This window comes from Sardina pilchardus, chromosome 4, assembly GCF_963854185.1.
Source record: "Sardina pilchardus chromosome 4, fSarPil1.1, whole genome shotgun sequence".
Taxonomy (NCBI): Eukaryota; Metazoa; Chordata; class Actinopteri; order Clupeiformes; family Clupeidae; genus Sardina; species Sardina pilchardus.
Window position 1 is genome coordinate 20,777,032 of NC_084997.1, and position 19,742 is coordinate 20,796,773.

The 19,742-nt window shown below is 43.2% G+C and overlaps 4 protein-coding genes across 4 annotated transcripts; 2 read left to right on the top strand and 2 right to left on the bottom strand.

Moving 5' to 3' along the window:
• Nucleotides 1-1,106: 1,106 nt before the first annotated feature.
• On the bottom strand, nucleotides 1,107-9,370 carry slc40a1 (solute carrier family 40 member 1). The gene is made up of 8 exons (XM_062534569.1): nucleotides 9,067-9,370; nucleotides 8,876-8,943; nucleotides 8,308-8,467; nucleotides 8,014-8,129; nucleotides 6,744-6,870; nucleotides 5,660-5,905; nucleotides 4,718-5,359; nucleotides 1,107-4,339 (listed from the first exon to the last, which is right to left on the bottom strand). Exons 1-8 carry the CDS (start codon nucleotides 9,092-9,094, stop codon nucleotides 4,026-4,028), a joined length of 1,701 nt encoding a protein of 566 aa, XP_062390553.1. The 5' UTR covers nucleotides 9,095-9,370; the 3' UTR covers nucleotides 1,107-4,025.
• Nucleotides 9,371-13,772: 4,402 nt separating this feature from the next.
• On the top strand, nucleotides 13,773-14,794 carry LOC134078570 (ASNSD1 upstream open reading frame protein-like). Its single transcript, XM_062534589.1, has 4 exons — nucleotides 13,773-13,969; nucleotides 14,343-14,396; nucleotides 14,481-14,556; nucleotides 14,654-14,794. Exons 1-4 carry the CDS (start codon nucleotides 13,892-13,894, stop codon nucleotides 14,692-14,694), a joined length of 249 nt encoding a protein of 82 aa, XP_062390573.1. The 5' UTR covers nucleotides 13,773-13,891; the 3' UTR covers nucleotides 14,695-14,794.
• Nucleotides 14,711-17,446, top strand: asnsd1 (asparagine synthetase domain containing 1). Its single transcript, XM_062534557.1, has 3 exons — nucleotides 14,711-16,141; nucleotides 16,313-16,494; nucleotides 16,972-17,446. Exons 1-3 carry the CDS (start codon nucleotides 14,711-14,713, stop codon nucleotides 17,216-17,218), a joined length of 1,860 nt encoding a protein of 619 aa, XP_062390541.1. The 3' UTR covers nucleotides 17,219-17,446.
• On the bottom strand, nucleotides 17,401-19,710 carry zgc:136439 (uncharacterized protein LOC678627 homolog). The gene is made up of 8 exons (XM_062534581.1): nucleotides 19,265-19,710; nucleotides 19,056-19,145; nucleotides 18,766-18,845; nucleotides 18,538-18,653; nucleotides 18,262-18,359; nucleotides 17,790-17,858; nucleotides 17,636-17,694; nucleotides 17,401-17,538 (listed from the first exon to the last, which is right to left on the bottom strand). The coding sequence occupies exons 1-8, from the start codon at nucleotides 19,454-19,456 to the stop codon at nucleotides 17,418-17,420; spliced, it is 825 nt and encodes a 274-aa protein (XP_062390565.1). The 5' UTR covers nucleotides 19,457-19,710; the 3' UTR covers nucleotides 17,401-17,417.
• Between the last annotated feature and the right edge of the window lie 32 nt (nucleotides 19,711-19,742).

The following is a 19,742-nucleotide window of genomic DNA, read 5'->3' on the forward strand; positions in this document are numbered from 1 at the left end:
ACACTGCATTTTACACATTTTGGCCGCATGGTAGAACAGTCCAGGAGCTCAAATGGCCTGCCTGCCTGCAGCACCGACCTGTCATACCGAGTGCATCATGGAACATAGAACACAATTAAGAAGACCTCAGACTGTTGAGCAGCTGAAGTCCTGTACTGGGTAAGAATGGGATGTTTCATTCACAAAACTCCAGTTACGAAACATTTACAGACTATTATCAATAGACAAGTCAAAGTATCGTAGTGGTATACATGCCTGTCCCAAATTGAATTGAGACATTGCTGGCAACAAATTTAAAATGGGTCTTAGTTTCTTAACATATCAATTGTTGCTGTTTTTTTTATCTTTCCACTATTTTCAATTAAATTTGAGTTCACCAATTTTATTTAATATGTATTTTACAGTCCTAACTTCTTTAGACATGTGGTTGCATTTTAGTATTGGTCTTTAATCAAGCTAATTGTTTTACAAGTCTTTTCATTTCCGAAAGAAATGTGAAACTTTCTTATCAAATAGCCCACATTTTTATCACGAGTCCTAGTTTTAGTAGACATTGGACTTCTCACGCCAAACACCCCCTTTCCACGTGCCCGTGGTTCCTCAGAGACGGCCTTGTATAACCAGACCACAATGGAGGCCTGGCCAAGCAGCCTTTGAAGTAAGCCTAGTTCTCATGCCATGGTTTATTTAATTTTTTTTTCACACCGACTAGATCTGTCACAAGTCCGGCAGGAGAACCTGTCCGTAAATTAACAACCGCGCGTAAATCTGAGCTCTTGACTGTCCTTTCCACATATACACACCAAGAGTGTTTCTTTTTTTCCTCTTTCTTTTCTTCTTTTTGGTCGTCAAATCAGGTCACTCTTTGTCCAGCACCACCAGACTGGGCCCTGATCATCCAACTCGGCTTAAAGTCAGTCCATTAAACAGGACCCGGTTGAAAGGGGGACTCTGAGAAAATCACCCACTAACCCTACAGTGGAATGTGACCCCTTACAATGGCTGCTGGGCCGGAGCCAAATCCAAGGCCACTTTCCACACTACTTGGCCTGTCTGAACACAGCCCTCCTTTTTTTCACCCAAACTCACCTCACACACACCGAATCTTTTGAGTTCGCTTTATTTTAACAGTTGTCATCATTGTCGTCATCACTTTCTACATGTTCACATGCAATTAGAACAAAGTTATTTTCAGTTTTTTTTCTTCTTTGTCTTAAATATATGAAAATGCACATGCAGTAAGATTTTTGGCCATACTTTCTTCCTCTGTATGGGGTGGCAGCTGTGCTTGGCCCCTGGGGTCTCAGAGAAGTGCCGAAAACACAGCAACGCAAACAATGATTATGAAAACGATTCAATGTACAGACATTTCTGCTTTGAGTATAACTTACTCTTTTGTTTGTTACAATCTATTATTCTCCGTTCTACCATATTCCAGCACTGAGATGAATTATGTTTGAAATAAAAAATGAGTTTTTATTTCAAACAAAAGAAAAAAAATCAAACTGAGATAAGTACAAACTACTTAATTGCAAAATGAACTGTTACCACTATTGTACAAAACATTTAAAAGTAGAAAAAGTTTCAAACATTTAAAACAGCAACATGACAGCATGATCTGACAAGTGAAAGAAGTACAAAAACATTAACCAACACAAAGTAGTATTGATGGATTATCCAACTGTTAGTTTGTCTGGGGAAAAAAGTCTATTAAAAACAATAAGTCCTCAAACCACTCCAACATACACACACAAAAAAGAACTCAATAACTCAGTGCCCTGTTCTTGCAAATATGCTTACTCAACGGTTAACATCAACACTGACAGTTCTGGGACATACTTTTCAAAAGTTGGGAGCCGTCTGTTGCACCAGATGTGTTTTTTTTTTTATAAAGGAAAAAAAAAACACAAAAGTCAACAAACCACCACCGGAGGACCATCCCACCTGATCCCTCCGGCTCTCTCCCGCATGCCCCCCGGACAATAGCATCCCTGTTCTGTTCGTACGACACGGCCTCTCACTCTCAATCCAACCTTAATATTATTTCAGTCTGACTTCATATTGCTGTTGTTTTAATAAGGGCCCGGCTACCACTGTATGGGTGTGCCAGAAATCCAGCTCCTGCTGACACCACACAGGCAAAGCTGTGCCGCGCTGGTTAAAACAGCGGCACCGGCTCCCGGTGTCCTTGATGCGAGTAGCACAACATGGCAGTGCAGAACAGACACACTGGTGTTTAAGGCTGGGGGGGGGGGGGTTGAGGTATACCATGGAGGAGTCCAAACAAAAAAAAGAGAGGTACTCAACCTAAAATCTACAGGGTGGGGTGGGCCAGATTCTGATCACAGGCATCTGGTTCTTCAGTCACGTTTTTGCCGACGTGTGCGTCTACGACGTGCATGTAAGATAAGGCTGTTGTGCTTATTGATCAGCGTGCTAGTGGAGGATCTCCTTTGGACACAACATGATCTCAGGAGGTTTGAACTCAGAGAGAGTGCGAGAGAAAGAGTGATGAAAGAGAGGAAGAAGAAAGAAAGAGAGAAAGACAGTGAGTGGCAACACTGTATCTACAGTCATGCTAATAAAGCAAAATTGAATTGAATTGATAAAGACAGAGTGTGTGTGTGTGTGTGTGTGAGAGAGAGAGAGAGAGAGAGAGAGAGAGAGAGAGAAAGAGAGAGAGAGAGAGAGAGAGAGAGAGAGAGAGAGAGAGAGAGAGAGAGAGAGAGAGAGAGAGAGAGGCAGTATCTCAGCCCTTGTGCAAATACATTTTGAGAAAATGCCTGAAATGTGCCTCATGGGGGGGTCTCTGCTTCATCTGTTTCCTCCACTGAGGAATCATAAAGTGCCTGTGTAACAATCAAAATCACGGCGTTGATTATCTTATGACGAAAATTATACAAACAAAAAACAAAAGAATCAACTTGGAAATCAAATCAAGAAGGAAAAAAAACAGATAAGCCACAGTGCTGGTAGACTGTAAAAGCTGTCAGTTTAAAACAGCCATTGGGGACTTTGACACGGATGCACTTGCGCCTACAGGAACAAATCTAGATATCACCATGATCACAACCATCACAATAAAACATTTGGAATGTACAGATATACAACAGCAATGTAGTTCCCTCTCTTCCCCCATAAAGTTTGCTTTGGTAATATGACAATATATTTAAAGAGAATGCATAGCAATGGCTAATACGTTAGCACCACCCAGGCAAAGATGTAGAATACTGACGGAATGCATGTACTAATATTCAAATACAAGTGTATCCTCCTGAATGAATATGTTTTTGCATAACCCTTTTCACCACAGATTAAAGAGACTTTATCCCTGGCCTGACATGAAGCAACATGGGACAAAATCAAATCAAGTGTAGATAGTATATAACTTAACACGCTATAGTAACTGAACAAAGGAAATAACAGCACCCATAGAGCTTAACTGAAAAGCCAAAAAAGAGAAAAAAAAATCCCTGTACTGATCTGGAGCTGATGACTTGTTGTCGTAGATTAAAACTCTTATTCGACCCGTCCAGATACATGAGAGCGCTACAACTCAGCACTATGTACGCTACGAGGCCTAGTAGTCTTCTCCCTCATTCTTTCTTAGATGTTTCTGCATTTATGTATGTTTTCGCTCCAAGTTACTCAAAAAGCACAGGCTCGGCTCGAAAGGAGGGAAGAGTGCATGCAACTGGTCTGTCGTCCTCAGTTCAAGGCTAAACCCTTCCGGTGGCGTGATCGGGACCGACGCGTTCTGGGCCTCTGACCGTTCTCTACTCTGCTATCTCAGCTAATGATGGCTTCTGATACCTACGGCCGCTGCTATCTCTGCTATAGTCAGGGCCTTGTCCCCAGGGGTTAAAATACGCACAGATACACGTAGGCATCAGCGATGGCTACTGAAGCAAGTATGTTAGCTAAAGACTAGAATTGGTTCCCCCCATAGACTTGGGGACCCCCACGTGAGTTTGTGCGCAAAGCAGGTCACACTCTGGCTCTAGGGATAGGGTCTCTTTAATCAGTTACACAGTGGTGGGGAGGGAGGGGCTGTCGGAGTCCTCCTTCTGCTCAGGGGAGCAGCAGAGGAAGAGGCGTCTCCCGAGGCTCTTGTAGGCAAACCTGAAGTACATCATGTGCCCCATGGCAACGAAGGAGACGGAGATGAGGACCAGGAGGCCGAAGGCCTCCGGGTTGGGCGCCAGGATGACCATGATGAAGTGCAGGAGGTCCAGTAGATAGTTCATGGAGTTCTGGACGCCGTTGATGACTCCTCGTTCGGATTCGATCACATTCTCTTGGATGAGTTGGGTCACGGTCAAGTCGAATGACCATAAACCTGGAGATGGAGGAGGAAGGTGGTGTCAACTAGGTAAAGCATGTGTATTATCGCATTCTAATGATTTAGATGACCCATTATCAGCTTAACTGCAAAAGTAGCTGTAAACACCAGAGCCAAAGGTTGAAGATAAAGCTCTCAAGTGACATTACCGCTTGACTAATGGCTAATATAAAATCAGGATATCAGATGCCACGTTACACCACTTCTCTAAATAACCAACTTATGAAACTAAACAGCTCGATTGGTGTTTTAAGCCCCCACCGTCGACTTCAAGGCACCTAACCCTAACTCTAGAGCCTTCCATGCGGTGGTGCCTGGAAGACAACGTTGGGGGCTTAAAACACCAAAAGGCAACTAAACAGTCCACCAACTTACCCACTCTAGCAGCAATGACTCCAGCAAAAAGGAGACTGACGGACAAGTAAGATTCGACTTGGGGCGACTCCTCCAACACCATGGTGGTGCTGTTCAGTGTGAGGGCCACGGTGGAGATGCTCGGCGTGGGACCTTCCGGAAGAGACCCGCTGTCGCCGAACAGGTGGCTGACGATGTCCTTGAACGGCGAGACGCTCAGGTCGAGGGGGCTGCCCGGCATGAAGACGGAGACCACGCACATCATCAGGCACGCCAGCTGCACCGCGCCAGACAGGAAGCCCGTGCGGATCAGGCCGCACTTCTTGCGGACCCACGTGAAGGCGACCGTGCCGAAGATGCCGGCGATGGCCGAGGCGCCCATCAGGAGGCTGAGGATGGAGCCGTTGAGGCCCTGCGTGTAGGCGTAGCCCGTGGTGATGCAGTCGAAGCCCAGCACGGTCATGTAGAGGAAGGACAGAGCCATGCCGGACAAGAAGATGGACTGGTTGTAGTAGGCCACCCAGCCGTCGCGGAAGGTGCGCAGGGGCTCAGCCATCTGGTAGCAGCAGCCGGCCGGCTTCTCCGGGTCCTTCTTCTTCGCCTCCAACGCGGAAGCGGTCATCAGCTGAGAACCTTCAACAGGGATATCTCCATTCTCCACTTCTGCAGTGATTAGAAAAAAACGTTTCTGTCAACATTTTCAGTCACAATGGCACAGCTTTTTTTCCCCCCTGCAAGCACTATTTCTGCTTGAACAACAATGGAATGTAATAATCAATAAATAAATAAATACATTTCCAGCAGTGCAAATGCAATTTGGACCCTGTACATTTTAAAAGCGCAAATGTTCTTCTCACTCCCCCCGCTGTATTGTTATCTTTAAACCAAAGGCAACAACAGGCATACAGTATGTGCTGTTTACGGAGATTTCTTTGTTAACGGACACTGTACTGAGCGGCGGACCTTTCTGGCTGTTCAGTTGTCTCATCTCCTGATCGATGTCTTTCTGACCGCCCTTGATGGCCAGAGCAGGAGTCTTCTGGTAGACGTTCCACAGCAGACAGTACTCCAGACACATGGAGAACAGGTTCCAACCGGATATGAAGCCGCAGCCGATGAAGTGCGAGCCGAAGGACATGATTTGTCCCACCAGCATGGGAGCGAGGATGTTGGTCAGCTGGTCAATGATCCTCACCGTTGCGTTCATATCTGAGATCAGAACAAGAGATACAAAAATAAATGATGACGACCGTTATATAGCACCGTTTATGCAGTTTCCTTCAGGGTCAAGAATGTACATGTTTATCTGATATTGCGGAAATTGTACATATGTTAACAGCCGGTAATGAGGCAATAACTGATGTGGCAGAAATCGCAGACATACAGGAGGTAATTGTCTGCGGAACTGCCTTTGACGCTTGTAAAAAACACACGGTGGAAAAATTACTCACGGGAAATGTGCCTACCATATAACTCCTTTATAGGCTCTACTGACAGTGGAATTAGAGTTGTAAAGTATTACTGTCTAAGATCAAAGGTCATAAGTGTTTTCAGTCGTCTTAGTTGACACCCATAACCTTATATACTTAAATCACAGTGGCCTCCATGATGTCATATCTGTCAAACCTCCTGTTATTACCAGGCTTCTGGCCTGAGGTGTAATATTTCCCCATAAATATCTTGCATTTTTAACCTTTCATACCATTAGCCTTACCATCGGACTTGTTATAGGCTCTGTTATGAAACTGCTTTACTATACTCCCCCTCCATGTTGAAACACAAAGGATAAACTTTGTTTTACTTGCTTCATGCAGCAAGTGGGTCTTTAGAATGATTACTTTAGGGGAGCTGTGTGGTTGTCGTGAGAACAAGTTGACCCCAATAGGTTAAAGTAAAGTAAGGTTAAACATAGCCTCTGCCCACCAGTTATTTCTGCTACTGGCAAGATTTAAAAATGTCCTGTATTTCGAGGTAGAATCTCGAGAAATCCCCCTCACTCTCAAGGCCCAAAGCTGACAGGTGTGTTGGATGCCTCGGGCAAACTGACCTGCCAGTTTGTTGCGGTCCTGCCCGGCTACAACCACGACCCAGTCCCTCTGGATGGTGATGGAGGTGGCAGTGCTGGCAAGATTAGCAATGTTGGCAATGCTGATAACCAAGATGTAGCAGGTTGTCTGGTAAAAGAAAAAAAAGGTAGGAAACAAGAAACAAACATATTAATGAACTCTGTGAACTTAACTGTCCTCTCTCCCCTGAGCTTCCCCTCAGCATGAGCTTCTTAGAAAACGCTTTATGAGACCTTCAAGACAATCACTTTATGTTCAAAGGACGATCACCGAGAGGTCTTTGTACTCTGCGTGAACTTATGGATGCACTTGTTTCCACTTGTTCCTGTCAACCATTCTTTAGAATAATGAGCCAGGCCAGTTTCTTGGCATGTGTCTTAGCTACTGTAATCCTGTCCAGGGTGTTTCTTTTTAACCCAGATATGCATAAGCAATGAAATGCTCTAGAAATGCTCTACTTTTCAGACCTCCAGAAAGCAGGGCCACATTGCATCGTTTCACATTGCTAGCCCACTGTCATTGGCTGTTGACGTGCACACTTATTTCGGTGTCATAGTAAACAAGAGACCAGACTGGACTACTATACGTGTTCAGTTCTGTATCTTCTGCTAATGAGACTGACTGTTGACCTGCTGACTTAGCAGTCTTAACAAAGTATACGCATCTCATGTTTCAACAGAGAAATGCCACAGCAGTTTCAACAGCTAGGGGCCCCATCTGGAGGGGGAAAATTAGGGGGTGGGGGTGGGTGGGGGGGTCCATAACCTATTTCCCTCTTCTTGTGACTTTCGACCCACTTTAGTTTCATCTTATGACTTTGCGACCATAATAGCGGAAAACTACAAAAATCCAAAAAGCAGGATCTGTTCAGTTTGTCCACACTGTCTGTGGTTAGTTGATCTTTTCAGGGGCAAAAAAATGTATAGTCTGTTGAACTACATAATTTACCACTCTGGGGGGGGAGGCCTCAACTCCAAAGTTTGAACATCATCCAATTTGGCATAAATCCAACAGATTATTAGTTATAATTATGAGTCATATGTCACTCTAGTTAAGGATCAGATTTGAAAAAAATGGTAATCTGGCTCTAATCATACTGAACTAAAACCTTTAAGTCAGGTATTATCAAAGGGCTGAGTCATGGAACGCAGGTTCAGCTTGTCATTTCAGCACAGGACTGCTCGATTGGAATTCATCTATTGTATAATAACACACTTATTATTATCAACAAGGTTGTACAACATCACTCACCAACAGCCATCCATTGTAGAGTTCAGTTAGTTGGTCTTTGAACTGGAAAATCACCATAAGGAGAATGCCACAGAGTATGACACATGTGTTCTGGACTATCAGTGAGGTTTGGGCCACTAGAAAACAGATATCACGCATATTAATCTTAGGATAAAATAGCTCACATCACATTTTGACTGAGGACTTCCTACCCATTCAGGATATTCTACGTTAAACACTATTACAATGCTTATTCTGAATTCAAATCGATTCTACAATATCAAAATGAGTGTGGTGGACTTCTCTTGAACTTGCCTTTCAGGCGCGGGTTTTTGTCCACCCAATCTCCAATGATGGCGCCGAGCAACAGTACCGATCCCGCAACCACGAGACCATACACCGCAGTCAGGAGCAGACTGTTGCCGTACAGTTCCACCAAAAAGACCGCAACGGCAAAATTCCACATGCGATCTCCCTGTAGATGATCATTTAACATTGTAAACAACAACAACATTAATAACGATTAATAATTACAGTCTAATAGAACATTCTATGGTTCTGAATACATCGATGTTGTTGTGAAAGTTTACTCCAAATTGGATAGTCTAAAATAGGCTGATAATACCATGCAGCTGGATTATTTTGTCGAGGAAAAGAGTGTAAAGAATACAAACTTCCCACATATCCCACCGCAAGCTAGACATTGCATACGATTTGTCCTACATTAGACATAGGCTACCATTCCTGATCCGCAAACAAAGCTCAGCTGACGTTGGATGCCTATAGCTATTTGATTTGCAATATGCTATAAGTAGGTAATATAGACGTTAAACACTGCATGATGCATGTAATTGCATTACAGAAAATTCGTAGATGTGCTCACCCATGTTGACAGAGCATGCCCGAGGTAAATAAGGAACTTGGCAGACGTAAAGAATTCGAGAACAGATCCTGCAAATGTCAAAATAGAGGTTTGGTGAGCTAGCTCATACGTTAGTCCAATTCTGGGTCACTAACTGCAGTGCAACATCATCATTATGTTGATTGTTGATAATGCATATGTAGGTAACTCACCACGTTTCTTCGATCCAGTGTTTTCCATTGTAACGTTAACCTAAATCGTTTGTTTTGACCAGCTGACTAGATAGCCTAATGTCCCTCTGCGGTTGCCTAGTAATCCTTGGTTAATATTTTCTTGCCGATCAAAATTTGCTTTCTCCCGGTTCCCCCTTCCAAACTTAGCTAACACTGTAGCTGAAGTTGGAAAGAAATAATGTATCCGGAGAGATCTACTGTAACTGCAGAACAATAAAATTGCTGCACGACTTCAGCCGCCTTCACCCAACAGCGAGCTGCTGCTATGTTTATGACAGCAAAGCTGATCTACACCACCTTTATCGTTGCAAACCAGTAGGAGGAGCCTATGCGTCCAGCGAACAGGAATCATTCGGAGAGGAGAGCCCAGGTCCTGCGAGCCTGCGTCCAGCGAGAAGGGCTACTTGCTGCGCCAGGTCACGTCATGACTGGTCCGCTGGTCTTTCGATTGTTCGCGCCATGGTTTTCTTTGTAGCATTGAGACTTGTATTATTTGTTGGGGTAATTGCGGTAAGCTAACAGGTGTTTGTTGCCATTTCCCTGCAATTAAACCGTGTCAGCCCTGCATGTAAAGAAGGCCACTCAAGTTTCTCAACACCCAATTTGTAAACAAAGCTGGCCGAGTAGCTGTGGTATGCGGTCAAACTGGGCTACTTTATAGGGATCTGAATTCATATGTTAAACATATGAAAATCTATCTAAATTTCAGCATAGTTTCGAATTGTGTTGGCTGTAGCCTGTGACACAAAATAATTAGCTGTAATTGGGCCTATTCAGCTGGCTCTGGTTAGGCTTGGGTGGTTTGTGAGATGGGACTCACCATCAAAGACACCAGCAGAGTGATATTTACATCAAATGGTACAATTTACCATTTTAAATTATAGCTACAGTAGGTGTTCTTTCCTCTCCTTTCCTGTTTGGACAGACTGAACTGAATGGAAATGGTGTGTGTGTGTGTGTGTGTGTGTGTGTGTGTGTGTGTGTGTGTGTGTGTGTGTGTGTGTGTGTGTGTGTGTGTGTGTGTGTGTGTGGGAGAGAGAGAGAGAGAGAGAGAGAGACTGTATCTATGTGTGTGTGCAAAATGTGCCAGATTGTACACAGAACTGTTATCTGTTGAACAGCATTGCTCAAGTTCAACTGTTTCGTTTCATTGAAAGATAAATAGAATTGAAATGTCAGCCAGTCCCTTGTTGTTTAACCAAAAATATGTGTTATTTATTCCCCTTACACAAATTAAAGATTGTTTCACAAAAACAGAGCCTTTCAGTGGTGTTTGGATTTTGGAGTTTAAACGTTCAGTGGACCCTTGCCCTGCCCTTCAGGAGCAATACACACTTCGGTTTATCTGAATTATCTCTGCCAGAAACGTGAGTTCCAATCTGAAGCAAGATGCTATGTCATTGTGGAACATTTTTTGCTATGTTTTACAATGTCTTTTTAAAGTGTTTAGCCTCGAGGTCAATATGCACATTTTTTACAACTCTCCAATAGCATAGTTATGGATATTTCATGGGCCTCTGAGTTTATTTCACCCAAGAATGTCCTCTTACAATTATATCTTCGAAAGTAACTTCTGAGAACATGACTCAGAGAATCAATTGGCTGGGGCCCTGAGCCACAAGACCAACCCACACAAACCTGTTGTTGTGTTTTCATTTTCACTGACACTGGTCCTAAGCCCAGGCCACATGGGAACCTTTGTCAAACACTGTCAACAAGGTATGGCATAGCTGTAATTACAAGGTGACAATTTGTGCATTGTTTTGCATGCCTGGATTAGGATGCTAGATAGCATGTTTTGTAATTAAACCTAAATGAAATGGAAATAATTTACGCTATAGGAAGTAGAGTAACTTGTGGTCTGTCTCAAACAGGAAATGGTTCATGTGTATTGGTTGAATCTGTGTACAATGTTTTTAGCCTCTGCAACCATACACATAGAGTCTGCAACAGTCTGGCATAATCATTGCCAAATTGTGGGATGGGCTCCCTCGACAGAATTGGGGGAAAAGTGCCAGTCATTGTTTAGTGTCATCTCAGACTATGCTGACTGGCCAGTCTGTCACTTGCAGATCTGTGCAGCAGAACCCTGAAGGAAATGTAGTTCCTGTGATCATTTTATGCTTGAAGAACCCATCCCTTATTCTGTCAGGAATAGAATTATTGTCATCAGATAGCTGCAGCAGATGCTGTAACTTATCCTATCGGGTCAGACTGGGTCGTTTTGGCTTGGATCCCGTACTGTGCCAACTGCCAGCAATGTGACCATGTTTCAGTGGATAGTGTCTGTGTGTGTGTGTGTGTGTGTGTGTGTGTGTGTGTGTGTGTGTGTGTGTGTGTGTGTGTGTGTGTGTGTTGTGTGTGTGTGTGTGTGCATACGTGCGTGGTGTGTGTGTGTGTAGCTATATATGTCTGTCTTTGTCGTGTCTCAGTCAATAAGGTTTGTGGTCATCCACGCGACACAAAAAGTGGCACACTCCATTATGCACCTCATTGTGTCCAGGCATCTATTTGGTATTTTGTTTACCTGTTATTATCCTTTGAAGTAGCACCAGAGAGAAGACACCCCCTTATCTATTCTAATCCCACCTATATATAGGGATGTTTGTAAACACAGGCTCACATACTGGCTCCAGCACTGGACATGAAAACACATTACCTTGGCCAGTGTGTTGTATTGTTCTCATTGTGTGGTGTGGTTTAGGGGATTTGGTTGGTCCTGTCCGCTCCTCATTCATTACTGTTATATTAGCGGTTGAAGTGAGAGAGCATGTGTTGACCATTCAAATGTGAAAACTGAAATTATGAATATTTGGCATAAGCATTTATGGTTATTGGTATTTAACTTTCGTCCAAAGTGACATATAAATAACAACAATGCAATAGTTACATTTAACAGTACACAACTTAAAAGTTGGTAATACTACATTATTACATACATTACAAGTATGTCAATTCAACCAATTAGCTTAATTCAAATAACGAAATACTAAACCATAACGCATAAGAAAAGCTTAAATAAGTGGATGTTGAACAGATATGACTTCCGACCCCTATGACCCCTCTTGAAAGACCCAAAACTATCAGGAACGGAGAGCATTGAACAACTCATTCCACCAACAAGGGAGGAAAAGAGTCTTTAATTTGACTTAGAGTTTATGGCTGGTTGACACAACAGATGCCCATCAGAAGACTGCAGTGAGCAGTTGGGGATATACATCTTGAATTGAGATAGCAGGGAGCAGATCCAGTCAACCTTGATCTGTAGGCCAAAGTGAGAGATTTAATTTGAATTCATGGCCACTATAGGGAGCCAGTGGAGAGTAACTAGGGAAACTTCTGTAATGAAATCTTAACCTAGAGTGCCAAAGAGAACCCATCTGATTAAACAGGTGTTTTTGATCAATACAAAACTGTCCAGAGTTCACTTGCAGACTCCACTGACCCTAAACAAACTAGAATGTTTGATTGTCACATTGCTGGTGGCTTTCCATGAGTGTAATTCACCTTGGACCAAGACCAAATGTGATTCTTCCTATGATATAAAGGTAGTTTTGATTATTCATTAGTATTCACAAGTTGCATAAATGAAATCATATACAACCTAACTTTGAACTATTAATGCAGTCACACATTGACTGTATACTTGCCACATATTTAACATAAATTAAAAGGACGGATAAATCATGTGCCTATGGATACAGAATGTGCACAATTCAGGATGTGACTGTACATAACATAGTGTGACTCTTGATAATCAGTTATGTCGCCTTGTATTTTGATATACAACCTTTTGACCGTAAGCAATTTGAACACAGTTGCTGCATATGCACTCTGTCTGGCCACGAGACCTTAACGCTGATCTGAAACTGTAGTGAGATTACTATTGACCCGAGTAAGCAGTGTGCTCAGGTCAAGGGACAAAGTCCTTTTAAGGGTGGAAATTGAGCTAATGCATTCATATACAGCCTGTATAAATTATACACGGCAAACTCCTTAATAAGTTGAATATGAAGTAGCCTACAGCCATGCCATAAACCCACAAACAATCAACATATAAATATAAATATGCTGACTGACCTGTTAAATCTCATAACCTTACTGTATCAGAGATGCATTCAGTAAGTCACAATTTAACTTGTCAAGTGATACAAAGTAGATAGTCCACAGCACTGATAATGCTGTTGATCAGAAAGACCCTTTTAATACTTAAGCGTTAAATTATGCTATATTGATGCCAAGAGGGATTAATATGAATTTTTCATTGTGTTGCTTTTCGTTTTTGAGCAGTATTACAAGGTAACCAAGTGAAAAATTTGTGTGGGACTGTGAACAGTGTGGGAGACAACTAGGCCTTGGCCCAAGGAAAAGTGGGAAAGAGAAGGAATGCATAAAGAGGGAAGCCATATAAGAGACCATGCAAGCATGTTATTTTGCATTGTCCTAAATATCATCAAGCCAGCCACAACTTAGTGAAAGCCAAATGGCATTGCATTTACATGACATACTGCAAAGAGGGTCTGGTGAAATGTGTTTCCATTTTGAGTTTTTTTTCTTTTCTGAAAGTAACTGGATTATTAAAAAATACTTTGAAGGAAGTATTGACATCTTGATCCACACTCCAGTCCAGATGGTGGCGGTAATATACCAAAAAGCTGGTTGCCATCCACCATACAAACCAAAAAGAAAACGAAGAGTCGTACAGCAAGTGCTATGAGCAAGTGTTAGCCACGCTGTGTTGGTCTGACTTCTAGGTTGATAACATTTCATTTTTATTTGTTTTATTTATTTTATTTTATTGACAATGACAACCAAACGTAATCCGCTGGCAGGAAATACTGTGCGAGACGAAACCACTCAAAAGGAGGAACTGAGCAAACAGGTTTGAAATATTTAGCATGTTTTGCTAGTCAACGTTGTGAGTGCTGGTGTGGGTACCTAGCAACATTAACGTTAAAGGCGCAGGTAGGGATTTCAAGCCTTTTACATTTTTTTGGTCACAAGCGGTCATCTCCTCACGATTGCTAGCTGCCCATTCCGTGATTACACTATAATAAATAAAAACTCTGTAATCAGCCCAGGCCCCGAAACCTGGAAACAAAGTGGAAGCAGCAAAAACGATACTCTACCTGGAACTGTTCTCTTACTCATCTTACTGAGATATGAATGCAATGGTGGAAAAAATAGACTTTTCGAAAAGTTCTTTCTGTTGTTTGCGAGGTTAACATGACTTACAACAGTACCTTGTTTTTCAGATCAGGGAACAGAAGATTTTGGTTGATGAGCTGTCCAATCTGAAGAAAAACAGGGTATGTATCTGTTTATTTTTAATTGTTTGGCCATTTATGCATAATTAGCACGCCTCAGTATTAACATGTTTGTCTTTTATGCAGAGGGTCTACCTCCAGCAGCCCAATAGCAACATTTTCTTCCTGGCTGACAGAGGACAGAAGCTGAGCACATCTAAAAGTATGTTCTCTCAATGTGTCCAGGCCTATGTTATTTTTTCTTATTTGCTTATTGTATCATACTGCCATGCATTTAACATCAAGCTTTCCTTTCACAGAGGACCTGGACAACCTAAAGAAACAGTACCAAGACATGTAAAACAAAACGAAGCAAAATGTGTGGAATTTGTTGTGTGGTGAGCCTGTCCCCTCAGTCTTCTGTGTTATCGGGCCGAGTGCAGAAAAACCTAACCAACCGGGGCCCCGACCACAGTCAGGAAATAACAAGAACTGTGATTAATACGGATTTCGAATGCCTGTTCTCAGCCCATGTCCTTCAAATGCGAGGCCGCCTGACCCCGCAACCACTTCAAGACTCTGCAGGCAACCTGCTCCTTTGGAATGGGGAGGTCTTTGGCGGCCTTGAAGTGGGTCTAGGAGAAAATGACACTTTAGTTCTTCTCGAGCATCTGTCAGCCCAGGAAGACGCCGCGGGTATATGCAGCGTCTTGTCTCAGGTACGGGGGCCTTGGGCTTTCGTGTACTACCAGGTGGCGGAGCACTGCATTTGGTTTGGCAGAGATTATTTTGGCAGGAGAAGTCTGCTCTGGCATCTTGACCCCGAGGATGTGATTTTGACACTCGCATCTGTTGGCTCATGCCCCTCCGTCCCCAATCAGTCCCAGTGGCACGAGGTGCCTGCGGCTGGCGTCTATAGACTTGATCTGAAGGACTGCACCTCCCATCATAATAAGCAACTGACTATTGAGGTTTTCCCATGGGTTACCACTGATGACCATCCATCTTCTCACACTCCTGACTATACGTGGGAAGACCTGCCAACGTATGCCACCATAGCGCCAAATCTCTGTGGTGTGTACCTCCAATCTCCTGTATGCCCTATGAACATGAGCACGTTGGCACCCGAGAGACCCTTAGGAAACGTCCAGAGCCCCAAGCTTTCTCTGGAGGGCTTGGAAGAGATTTTAAAACAAAGTGAGAATGTAGAGAAGGTTACCAAGCTCATAGAGGTACTGGGTGAAGCAGTGAGACGAAGAGTGCAAAGTTTGCCCAGTGGAAGACCATTTGTGGACCAGTCAGGCCTTAATAATGAAGCTGACATAGCCATACTTTTCTCTGGAGGGATTGACTCTATGATTCTGGCTGTCCTTGCTGACCGGCATGTTCCTGCAGGCAAGCCTATTGACCTTCTCAACGTGGCCTTCAAGCTCCAAGAGCCAAAAATGCAAACACAGTCCGCTAAAAAGGGCAGAAAGTCAAATAATAAAGACCAGACTGATGATGAACACCCCAAACAAAGAGACCATAATCTGACTCGCTGCTTCGACGTTCCGGACAGAATCACTGGCAGAGCCGGACTGTTAGAACTGCAAAACATAAGCCCGGAACGGCAGTGGAACTTTGTCGAAATCAACATAACTCCCGATGAGCTGCAAAGAATGCGGCAAGAGCGCATCAGCCACCTGGTGCACCCTTTAGACACCGTTCTGGACGACAGCATCGGCTGCGCTGTGTGGTTTGCTGCTCGGGGGATCGGCATGTCCATGGACGGCGCAGAGCAGAAGCCGCATACCTCGACCGCCAAGGTAACACATGTGCTGCTGGCTCTACCCTACCATTAACATGCTTGCTTTTTGGACTAGAAAACAGAGCACACAGTGTTCTCGACCTTTGCTTGAGTAAGTGGAATCATTTTGAGGTTTGTTTTGTCTGAAAGCAAAAGGCTTTTTGGTTTTTGAATGTCTCCCTCCTGGCAGGTCGTTCTGACGGGCATTGGGGCGGACGAGCAGCTGGCCGGCTACTCCAGACACCGGGTGCGCTTTCAGAGCGACGGCATGGAGGCACTAGTCAAAGAGCTAGCCATGGAGCTGGGCAGGATCTCATTACGCAACCTGGGCAGAGACGACCGGGTTATTGCGGATCACGGAAAAGAGGGGAGGTAAAAAAGCACCTTTCTTTGGTGTGTCCAAAGACACTGACATAACTTTGACTCCCTGATGAAGGCTACTTGGCCGAAATGCGTTGGAGTTTTTTAAAAGGTTTAATGTGACCGAGCCGCTACAATAAAGGCTTTTTAACTTTTGTTACATGAGAGTGCCTTGGAGTTCCTCTGTTTTTTCCAATTGAATTTTTTTCCCTTCCAAAGAGCACCTCAAACAAACTTTTTCTGAGTCCAAGAAGCGCTCCTAGACAAACGTTGTCTGAACACTGACATAACTACCTATTTAACATGGGTTTTGCCTCTGAGTATGACTTAATTCCCCCAGACAATTTATGGTTATACTTAGTGTTTATACACTGCTGTGTTTTAATAGTCTTAGTTTAAGATGAAAGTTTACAGTTTTCTGTAAAACCTATTGTGTTTATCAATCTCATTTCTTACGTTATGTTACTATTTTAACCTTCCCTTGGACAGATTTCCCTACTTGGACGAGGACGTGGTGAGTTTCCTGAACCAGCTGCCGGTGTGGGAGAAGGCCGACCTGACTCTGCCGCGGGGTCTGGGGGAGAAGCTGCTACTCAGGCTGGCTGCCAAAGAGCTGGGCCTGGGGCCCACCGCCATCCTGCCCAAGAGGGCCATGCAGTTCGGCTCCAGGATCGCCAAAATGGAGAACAGCCGCGAAAAGGCGTCGGATAAGTGCAAAAGACTTGTGACTGAATGAACCACACTCACTGATCAATTTGGTTGAGTTTATTTGATAAAATTACACGATTTCTGAGGAATGAATTAGAAAAACAGAGAATCACATCTGTCTCCCCCCCAATGAGACATATATATTTAGAAAGTAGTGACATCCTTATAAAGAACAAGTCTTCACATTGTTTCTTTAAGCAGCACATACATTTGCTTATTTTGACATGTTAATGTAAATAAACGGTAATATCTTGGACTCTGTCTTTAAAATATTGGTCGCATTCTATGTAGGATGGAAGGTTTCCCACATCAAAGCGCCCAGATATTTCATGGACGTACACAGGTTTTCTGAAAAGGAACATTGGCTTTAAGTTAATGAATTTGCTTTCATATCACAAAATATATCAATGTCCAGTAATATGGCCAGCGGTCTCGGAGAACATACCTTAAGATGAGCCAAGACAGAAAGGTCCCGGGGGCATCCCTCTGCTCAATGGGTGCATTCTGTCATGTATATCAATAGGTTATATATACGCACAAAATGTAAAGCAGCAAAATTCTATAATTTTTCAATTTGTTGTGAAATAGAAATGGTTTACCTTTTTCTCAAGGAGGAAGACATCTAAGAGTGGAAGGCTGCCTTTGGAGAACAAGTAGAAACAGGGGCACTGAAAGAGAGCAGTCATTCCATTTCATACATATTCAAGCAAGTGTTGCAATGTAGACTGGATTTGGTGGACACACTATTACAGACCCTTTCAACTGCTTAAACAAACATGTGCGTTCCTGAGGCATTTTCGGTAGCACAGAAACAACATTGAGGTAATGGTACTTCGGGAACAAGCAAAAGCAAGCCAAAAAAACCAAACAAGTTTTTAAGTTAACATTTTGTCCAATTCAAGTCAGATGCGTGGCAAAATGTCAAGATGCATGGCAAGAGGCGCTTCCAAAATGTCTAGAGTCTTCATTAATTTTCATATGTGCGTTGCCGTTGTGCGTTGGTTCTGAGAATTTCAACCGAAATAGCTTGATAGGGTCTAAACTTGATCTAGACGCATGACTGTATCTTACTGCCTTCCTGGACTGGGTGTCAGACGGTCGAGGCTTCTCTTTCATACAGCTCACACGCAGGTCCTCATCAACTTCCAGAATCCCATACTTCGATGTGTCTGACGGAGAAGAATTGAACAACAAACAGTCTGGTCAATGTTTGTATACAGAAATTCTGACAAATTACTGGTTCACTCAGACTAAAAATTATGTGTACTGTAGGTGGCAGTAGGGCGTATGTCAATACTGTAATCACTTGTATGATGGTAGGAGTGGAATCCTGACACTGATACATACCCTCTTCTTTACATTGATAAGAGAGCACCAGATTTGCATCACTGTCTTTGGCCTGGAGTTCACTAAACCTCCCTGTGAACTTTAACAGACTGAAGTCTTCTTTGAACAATGTGTCCCTGTTGAGCAAAGAGAATGGGAGTTTCACACATTTCACATTACAAGGTCGATATTGATGCGGTTGGTATGGTACACTTGTGTTACAATGCAAATCTATTTTAGAGTGTTTACCCTCCAACAACTATCACATGGTCCTCAACTGAGAAGTGCTTGATTGCGAGCTGGAGGCAAGCGACAGCACCAAGCCGACCCTGGATCAAACGAGAGGCCAAACCTGTTCTGTAAGACAGCTACTGGCCTAACTGACAAAATAAGCTGTACTCCATCATTATACTTCCACGTATTTGCCTTTGCAGAAATCTCAACACTGATGTACAGTATGTACACTGATACAAAGGCTTCAATGAATTGTCTTGTCTGAATCTTACTATTTGATAGAGTTGTTGATAAAACAGTCAAACCTCATTTGTGCTGGTTCCATCACTGACAATCTTTACATTGGGAAAGTCCTGGGCCCATGTCTGAAAAGCTTCGAAGTAGAGTGCATTTGTCTGTGGACGAGATTGTTTACAGTAGCCTACAATCAGATTTGGGCAAATACAAATCACGTTTTGATTAGCCTATCAGCTTTTTAGGAATGCGGATCTAGGGTCCACTGCAGGTTACTCACAACCACAAATATGGTATCCACACTTCCAGTTGCAGTCATTGCCTTGATCCAATGAGATATAAGAGCACAGTGGCCCACGGGGAGCAATGGCTTGGCAATGCCCAACAGATGCTTGAATCGTCCAGTTGTGTCATTCTCAACATCTCTTTGCAACCTTGTCCCATATCCTGCTGCTAAAATAACAGCTTTCATGTCGCAAGCTAGTTTAAACAGAAAGGTTAGTCTATGGAAGTTAGCAACTTAGCTAACGCTAAGCTGAAAGGTCCTCCTTGATTCTCAATATGTAAATTCAAAAAGTAAACTTTCGTAATAGCCAAAGTCTGTAGTTGGAACTGCTATAACATTTAAAGTGTAACGTTTACCAAGGCTCCGAGCTGCATGTCCAGTGGACAACACCAGCTTTCTTTTCAGAAGTGACATGCGCCCTAGAGCTGGTCAAACTTCACCTCTGAAACTCAAAATCAAAATAATGCAATGC